This window comes from Microtus ochrogaster, chromosome 19, assembly GCF_000317375.1.
Source record: "Microtus ochrogaster isolate Prairie Vole_2 chromosome 19, MicOch1.0, whole genome shotgun sequence".
Taxonomy (NCBI): Eukaryota; Metazoa; Chordata; class Mammalia; order Rodentia; family Cricetidae; genus Microtus; species Microtus ochrogaster.
Genome location: NC_022021.1, coordinates 29,837,410 through 29,847,031, shown reverse-complemented (window position 1 = coordinate 29,847,031; position 9,622 = coordinate 29,837,410). Strand labels below are relative to the sequence as shown.

General features: G+C 38.1%; 1 protein-coding gene across 1 annotated transcript in view; it reads left to right on the top strand.

Moving 5' to 3' along the window:
* Spef2 (sperm flagellar 2) overlaps positions 1–9,622 on the top strand; it is a 151,266-nt gene that overhangs the window by 35,553 nt on the left and 106,091 nt on the right. The window contains exons 8-9 of the mRNA XM_026783829.1: positions 1,107–1,295; positions 4,362–4,549. Of these exons, the coding sequence (XP_026639630.1) occupies positions 1,107–1,295; positions 4,362–4,549 (377 nt within the window). The remainder of the gene's footprint in view (positions 1–1,106; positions 1,296–4,361; positions 4,550–9,622) is intronic.

Genomic DNA, 9,622 nt, shown 5'->3' with positions numbered 1-9,622 from the left:
CTAGCTCTTGTAGACCAGGCTGGTCTTGAACTCACAGAGATCCGCCTGCCTCTGCCTCCTGAGTGCTGGGATTAAAGGCGTGCGCCACCACCGCCTGGCCTATGTGAAGGTCCTTATAGGTCTTCAAACTGAAACTTACCATGCATAGCCTTGATGCAGCCATCCCACAATATTCCCTTCCTCTTTTTCTCAGTTTAATCTCAGTATTATTCCAAACTTGACTCACCAGACCATGGTGATCTTTATAATTTTATAAGGGTTGGCTAACCACAGTACATTTTGACAGCTAAATTATCTTGCTGTGTAAACAGAGCCTAATCTTACAGAATTAGCTTAGAACAATGAAACAACTTCATATTTAAATAAGTACACTTGAAACTGTGGCTTGTTTATTCTACACTACACCACAATCCAGTGGGTACCAGGGCCTGGGCTCAACTGTATTCTTCTGCTCCTCTTGGCTGGGCTGTTAAGGCATCAGCTGGTGACTGATTGGTGCTGTCTGATCCCCAAAACCTGGTGAGTACTGCTTGGGAGATAAGTACATTCTCTTAAAGTCTTTTCTTTTCTAGTAGATCAGGTCATGTATACAACGACTATTACAAGATTTTAGAGGCCAAACCTCAAGGGCCTTTTAATGTCTTTGGGGTTGTTATATTAAAGTGCATACACGCAATTTCCAAACTTCTGAAAATATAATTATTAGTTGAGAATTACTTTACTTGTTTAGAAAACTTTGAAAGCTCACATGATTTGTTGTTTATTAGATTTTAAAGGAACGAACAACTTACTTGAAGCAGTTGTAAATTTCAATACCATAATGTTTCTAACAAGATCTAGTATTATACTTCAGTGGTTAAATAGACTCTAGTGCCATTCTTTCTTGTGTGTGCATTCATGTGCAGGCACGTGTATGTGCATGCATGGGTGCGTATGTGCCTGTGTGTATCTGTGTGTGTGTATGTGTTCAAATTTAAACTAAAAGGCAGAAGTCGACTTAGACGGCTGTCATGCCTTTCACACTATTTACACACTGACTTCTGAGCCCGATGGATAATCTGGACTTGCCTTTGACAAATCTTTGGCCCCTGTACCGGTGTTTGCAGGAGGCCTATCGGGAAGAACAGTTAATCCACCGGCTGATGCGGCAGTCCCAGCAGGAGCGCAGGATTGCCGTGCAGCTCATGCATGTCCGGCACGAAAAGGAAGTTTTGTGGCAAAATAGAATTTTCAGGGAGAAACAATACGAAGAAAGACGACTTAAGGATTTCCAGGATGCTCTTGATCGAGAAGCGGTAAACAAAATTTCCATTAAAAATCATACTTCGCCGTCAACTTATAACTGACATGGGAGGAGGCAGCCCCCTCATACTGCACCCTCTCCCCCCCTTGCTGACTTGATGCTAAGCACCACATGCTTGCCACCAGTCCCATGGTCACTTGTCTCTAGCTGTCGCTAGTCATTTTGCATGCTTTTGAATTCCAAATGATTCCCCGAGAAGTGCTACAAGAACTGTCTTAATATTCTCCGAGGCTTGCACGTTACTGATGGTGTCTGCTCTGAGCTTGGTGGTCAGTTTGGAGTACCTGCTTCATCTGTATTTTCCTTGAGTATCCAAAATACATCTATTTCTGCCTTTTTTTCTAATACATTGTTGACATAAGGCCAGGGCTGACTCTCTAGGTTCATATGTTTGAATCACTGTGGTTTTTACCTCAGATACCCAAGGGAAGTCCTCATCTCTAAAGTCTGAGAGAGTTATTAGTGTGGACACAGGTATGAACAATTTCAGTGATTATACTGAGGCAGAAAGAGAGCTTTTAAGAGGCTTTTTTCAGTAAGAAAATTAGTTTTAAATAAACAATTCATTGCTTTTTGTGTTTCTGAAACCTATATTGTACTGTTCCTTCCTCTAAACTCTAATTGTCCGTGGAGAGGCAGGAGATACTCTAAGTTATTGTCAATGAGAACACTGCTCAGAAGCCAACATCTGTCTCCTGAGTATGTTCTTTGCTACTGTGGTATTATGTGGAAACTTGAAAATCAAAATATCGAATCTATTACTAATTTACTACATCCTATTTCTCTTGCACTTTATGGGTATGGCTTCTCATAACAAAAATAGACTTTTTATCCCTGTATTCCTTTGACTTTTGTCTATTTCCCATTGGGGAACTCAAGTTTATTTCATCAATTTGTCAAACTTGATGGCAGAGACCTGGAGCTCGTGCGCTCAGCATTTCAGGTGGCTTACACTACTGTCATTACATGTCCTGTCTGGACAGCAGAGAAGGGCTTTCAGCGAAAAAGGCACCGGTGCTCAGCTTACCAGCTTGCTGCTTCCTTCTGCACTGCTCCATGATAAAGCACATTTCATCTAAACGTAGCTCTTGATTTTAAATTTTAGTGCCACCTACTGTTATGATTAATAATAAATTGCAACATTTTGAGCACTTGCTTCAAATCACCTTTGCACTATGCTCATTACATGCAAATATAATTCTCACAAAAAAATACATATGAGTTGTATCTGTATCTAAGGTTGACACATATGGAAAGTGAAGTCAAAAGTTGGACAGTCACATAAATTGTCGAGAGCAGAGCCTTCCTTTAGGCCTCCAGAGCCCAAGCTCAACACTGTGAAGGATTATTACATCTGCAGCTTCCTTTTCTATTTCCTCTGTCTTCATTTAGGGATGCTGCATACACTGATGGGAGGACATAGGAGAGTCTAGCACAGAGTGAATGGCAGAGGAAAAGTGGACCAGGGAGACAAAATAGGTGAATGGAAAAGAAGAAGTGAGACAAGGAGGAAGAAGCCAAGATGAGAGAGAGGAAGCCAGGAAAGGAGAGAGGGAGAAAGGAAGGAAGGAAAACGTGGAGGAAAAAGAGGAAGTCACTAGATATCAACCCCTAATGGAAGCTGTTCTGTTACTGATAGGGAGATTCTCTCACTTCTTTCTAATGTTTTGGTTCCTATGGAGGACCACCATCACCATCTATTTTAGAGTCATTGTCAGGGTAAATTCTCATCAATGTCAAGTTCCTTTCTCATCTGAGATCTTCCTGATATCTAGGAACATAACATAAAGCTCCTTGTCTCACTTGTATTTGCTCTCCATGGGCACAGGGCCTCTGAAACAAGGCAGCAATGAAAAATTCTAGTGTCATTCCTGAATCTACCAAATATGCTGGATCGATCTTAAATGTTATCCATGCCAATGATTTAAATATGCGGAAAAAGACATCAACAGTAAAAACAAATGATTGATTATTATATTAATGATAATCTGTTATCATTAATCTCATTTATCAGCAGTGTTGTGAAAAAAACTACTCTTTCAGATGAAATGGATCAGTTAATTTTCCTGACTATACTAAAATTATTAGTAGCCTTCCTTTGAAGAAATTGAGACATAAGGGGGATAAATGATTTGTTGGAATTCTCAAATAACTTGAACTTGAATTCTGTGTACAAGCTGGGGCTTGAATTTGTAGGCAGTTCCTTTGAAACCCACATTTATTTCTATTTTCTACTGGCTGAATTAAATCACAGGAGTTGGATCCTATTAGTGAGGCAGCTTAGTACCTGATCTGCTTGCTGGAGCAGCTGGTAACGTTTCCCCAAGGCAGCACTTGATCATTTGGATCTCTCCAACTAAGCATTATGTTGCTTTCAGCTTGGCTAGCCAGTTTTTTATGTAAAGAATGATTTAAGCAAAATGATTGCCCTCATACAAATAAAGTAGGTGATAAGGTGTTTAAATATTTAACTGCTTTTTGTGGACATACATGTTTCTACAAATGAATGTTATAAATTTATAAATACTAAAGCAGCAAGGACTTAACCACACTTACAATGTGTCAAGCCTGTTATCTCAAGGCACTAAAATCTAATCACCTCATATTTAGCCAGTCAGTAAGTTAATACTGAAGAGTGGAGTACAGTCATCAAAGCGTGTGTTCCTGGTGAGGGGGAGCCTGCTCACAGATGTGTAAGGGCCAGCTGACCCAGACTAACCGTTTCTCTGGGACATTCGGCTCTTAGCAGATGTTGTAATCGAAGCACCTTCAGGAAAGCCAAAGATCTAATTTATTCTTATGACACTGATCTTTTCTCATCCACACCACTTCCCTCGGAAGTCTGTTTTGCTGATGAGCTGAACATGGAGTTTAACAGACCCAGCCTTTGCTTAGCCCATGTTGTGTGTTAAGGAGTGAAAACTGACTCTCGATCAGTTAAACCCTGATGTAAAAGGGGTTTCATTCTACTTAAAGATTACTTTTTGTATTATGACATTACCTTCATATGAATAATTGCACAATAATAGTTACTTGCAGTTCATGTTTGCCCTCTTAGGCTCTCGCCAAACAAGCCAAGATTGATTTCGCAGAACAAACCTTGAGGGAAAAAGAAACCCATGAGAAGATCGCTGTGGAAAGAGCTCAAGCACGCTTTGAGAAGCACTATGGGATATGTGCAGAAATCCTGGATCAAATCCTTGATCTGTGCACTAAAGTGGCAGACTACAGGTTGCTGACAGATAAGTAAGTATCACTTGGCAAAATGAACACAACAGTCACTGCAGACAGGGGAACGGTAAGACTGTGAAGTGGATGCCACCAGTAGGTAAAGATTATTTCATGAATGGAGATAATTAATATTTCATGAATGGAGATAATTAAAGATTATTTCATGAATGGAGAGTGGGAGGCAGACGCTAGGACCATGATTACTTTCTCGGATGATTTAGGGCAAGGACATGTCTTTATTCATAAGTTCTGTCTAAACTAGCTGCCAAGACAACAGTTATCATTTATGAAACCCTTCACATTTACAGGAAGGCAAAATTATTTAGAGAATTATTTATTTATAATCAAATTGTTTCTGTAATACCTTTTGTCTAGAAAGAATCAACATATTTATAATAAAGTAGTCAAGATATTTAAAAAATGAAAAGCCAGGATAATAAATTCAAGTAGAAAATTTAAATAACGTAAATCTAGAGTAGGAAGTTACCAATAAGGAAGGCATTGAAGCATAGTTAGGCAGCAGGCCATCCTTTATTGTCCCACCTTCCTAGTTCTAAAGAAAAGAGAGAAACACAATCTGCTGTGTGATTTCCATTTCTATTCTAGGTCTATACAATACCAAACTTTCCATGGCATTCAGAGAGTTTTCTCAAGTTACCTCAACAAAAGTATATTCTTTGTGTACTGCATCTAGTGGAGATAGTCTCCAGTCAAGACTCTCAGGAAACCGTAATACCTAGACGCACAGGCCTATTATTTACAATGCCTTGCTAGAAGACAAAGCAGAACAAAACTTGAAGTGATTCCATAGCACAAGGGTCATGTAATCCATTAGCTGGCACACAACTAGAGTTCACAGGTTGAGATCTTGTTATGATCTCACAATGACAAGAACAAGAGCCAGTGACTCATGGAATCAGCAGAGAAGATAAAAAGCAATCCTATGTGTAAAGAGGGTTTTATCTGCTTGTCTGCTTTCTAAAGTCATTTATTAAATGTAATAATGCAATCAGATCATTTTGAAGTTATGATTACATTACAGCTTAATAAATAGAAAGTAAATTATACTCAAAAGTGAAGGAATTAAATAGTAAAGTTTTAATATAATACTTTTTGTTATATTCCATATTTTATTATGTATAATTATATATAATAACTTATATAATATATAGGAAATATAATTGTGATATAGTTTTAAGGACAAAAATATGCAGAAGTAATGAATGAAACAGGAAAAGTGACACAAGTCATTACAGTAGTTAAAAACATTATTTTACAAGAACTGAATTTTATGTTAAAAAGTAAGATCAATCAAAGGTTTAAAAAAGTATATAATTAGACACAGATATCTCTAAGCAAATAAAAGTCCATAATTTTAAGACACAAAAGCAAACCAAATTCTGTTTGGGGATGAGTAGCATAAATCCACATATCCCTGTTTATCCCACTAAATACATTTAAACCCCTAGCCATAAACCACATAAAAAAGTGAATGTAGAGAAAATTCAGGTGGTCAATGACTTGGGTCTAACAAATTGTGAAGTATTGGCCTCCGTGTGTTTTAATTTTGCTTCAAATATACTATATAAAACCCGATATTTTTTCTGCTTCTGATACATTAATGGTATAAGGTTTCCAATAAAGAAATAAGTTATCAAACTGAAAAGCTTTAGAAAATAGCAACTGTTTTCTACTCAAATTTCATGGGCAAAATTATAATCTCACCTCTACTCATGCCAACAAGGATAGGTATTTTTATGGACCCTTGCAATGTAAAAAGGGACACTAGGCCTTTAGTTCCAGCACTTGAAAGGCAGAGGCAGGTGAATCTCTGTGAGTCTGAGGCTAGCCTGGTCTACAAGAGCTGGTTCCAGGACAGTGAGGGCTGTTACACAGAGAAACCCTGTCTCAAAAAACAAAACAAAACAAGCCACCTATTTATCAGGATGGTGACAGGAAGATCAAGCAGAAAGCATGGATTTCTATTTCCACCTGGGCATGGTAGAACACCCTTGTAGTCTCAATGGCATGTGTCAGAGAGGGCCTCATAGGATCATCCCAGGGATACAAAGATCTCTGCAGTATAAGCTATGGAGACTGTGAAAGCAAAACTCCTGTCTCCTCCCAAGAGTTGCAGTGGTTCTCCTTTCCTTGTGTGTCAGACACGTAGGGATCTTTATCCACACTTGTCAATAATGAGATAGTACTTGCATTTTCCTTTTTTGCCAGAGCATTGTCAGAAAAAGCAACCAAAACAGAGACGCAAAGTATGGCAAAAAAAGTTATGTTGCCCATTATGTGAAGAACCAGAAAGAGTTCAGACTGGAAGTACAAAAACAATGTATAATGCTGTTATGTACTTACCTGCATTATTCATAAAACTTTAGATGTGTCCTTGTTTGGAAGTAGAAACTTTACAGATATGTTTGTTTATGATGATATGTTGGTTAATTAAACAAAACTAGATTCATTGTAAAAAAAAAAAAAAAGGAGATACGCAACAAAGACACCTGCTACGACAAAGTCAAAGAGCTACTGAGCTGCAAGCCAATAAAAGCCAAATATTTCCAGCACATCATCAAAAACTGGGAAGGGCAGCAAAGGATTTGCCGTGGCTCTCAGAAGATACCCTGGGCTTGCTGACATCTCAATTTAAAAATTCTATCTTGTGACACGGCAAGAAACAACCAATTACTAGTCTTTTCTTCCACCCAGTTTGTGGTAGATTGTTATAACACCCCTAGGAAATGAGTGCAGATGTCAACACCTGGATGACAGAAGTCTTACAGTTATCTAATTCAGAATTTTAAGCAGCTGTGGCAAAGTGCTCCACTGAGCAATTATGACCTGCTTGAAACAAATGCAAAAGAGTGTAGTCACAGAACAGAGATGCAATAAAAATTAGTATTAAATGGAAATTTTATAACAGAAACGTACAGTACCCAAAATAAGTGCTTCGTGGTTGGGCACATCAGCAGAATGAAGCAGACAGAGAAAAAGACCCAGAGACTAGAAGACTAATAGAAGCTGTCCAATGTGAATAACAGAGATAGTAGGTTGAAAAATTAAGCAGAGTCCCAGGCAAGGGACTGGTCACTAGTGTCATGTTTGTCTTCTGTCACCGCAAAGAATGCTGAGATGAAACATCTTATGAAGATGAATTTTTTATTTGGAGACGTAGCTTCAGAAGCTGTAGTTTATGGCTATTTAGTCTTGCATTTGGGGGGCCTGGGAAAGGTAGGAAAACATGGAGATCATGATAAAAGTATGTGGCAGGGAAGCATATTACATACTGACAGCAAGGAACTGGAACAGAGAAGCTAGAGTCCCAATGTTCCCTTCAAACACACCCTCAACACCTACCCTCCCATCAGGACCCTCCCTCTTAAAAGTTTCGTGTTTTGCTAATAGTGCCAGTTTGATGACCAAGCTCTCAACCCACAGGCTATGATGATAAGTCAAGACACAAAGTATTACACATAGCATTTCAGTCCTGGAAATAGAAACAAATATGGGCTAACGAATACTCAAAAAATAATATCTGAAAATCTCAAGAGCTTGCCAAGAGACATGAATCTATAGATTCAAAAGGTCAAGAAAACTCCAAATAAGATAAATCCAAGTAACTTGATATGGAGGTATATCAGAACTAAATTTCTGAAAACTTGAAAAAGAAGTTGCCATGAAAGCCCACAAGGAAACAGCTTTAGAGAAAAGCATTTTAAATGACAGATCATGTCTTTCCAGAAACCAAGTGTCAGAGCAAAGAACTCTCAACCCAGAATCTTATACCCCAGGGCCTGGAGAAATGGCTTAGAATGTAAGAGCATCTGTGGAGAAGACCAGGTCTAATCCTGAGTATCATCGGGGTGGGTCACACTAGCCATTACTCCACTTCCAAGGAATTTGATATCTTTTTCTGACCTCTGCAGGAATCAGCCATATATGTGGTGCACGAGCATACATGTAGGCAAAACAAACTTATAAAATAAATAAGTTTTAAAAGTTTTAAAGAAACCTATCATGAATGAAGGGGAAATCTGACATTGGTAGATCATGGTTACTAAGAACATATATTGCCAGCATAGCTACCCTTCAGTGGGTGGCTAAAAGATGTTTTCTTACCAGGAAGGAAGTTCTTATATAAAAGAAAACTTGGAATCAGCAAGGCAGAGAAAGAACTCAGTAAGTAATCGGATGAGTGAGAAGAGGTTGCCTTCACCTCCCGAGAAGGCAAAAGGAGAGAACATAAGACACTGTGCAATGCCCTGCTCAATGTGCACGGAGAAAACCTTTAGTCACTATCTGATGAATTCAAAGAGACATAAAAAGGCCATTTTCTTTGTCTGTCAGTGATAAAATGTTGTAGTAGATGCATGAATGGTATATGAACAATATAATATCCATTGCACTTGCTAAATAACCTGTACCGGCTGTGTTACAGATACATTAAAAGAGATTTGAGGAAGCAATCATTTAATCCACAGTAAACAAGGAAAAGAAAATAATTAAAACCCCTTGAAATACAAATTAATAGACTTCAGCTTCATATAATAATTTCATCTCTGAATATAGTAATTAAAAGACAATGATTGGTAGATCAAAAAATAAAACCAAACTTTATGACATCTACAAGAAATAAATTTCAAATAAGATGACATGGGCAGATTCTGGGTAAGAAAAATAAAAATATATTAGATGTATATATGAATCAAAATAGAACATAGGATTTTATATTGATATCAGGCAAAACAGATGTTAGAGCAAAGTATATTAGCAGAAACAGAGAGGAGCATCGCATGTTATAAAGGATCTATGCAATGAGAAGTCACAGCAACTTTATCATGTGTCCTCCAATATTTGAACTACAAAATAGGAAAAATGTGATCAGAAACAGATGGAAAGTCCTTAAATCATAGACTGAAACCTCAACAACTTACAGAAATATCTCAGAAATTGAGCAATGCTGTGATAGAAACCAACACTGCCAATCAGTCAGCTCTAATAAGTGTCATCACCACTTCACCCAGTACCGTGGGCTAATATTGATTAGAGTCAAAATTCTATGGAAACTGTGTACAGGTAGCC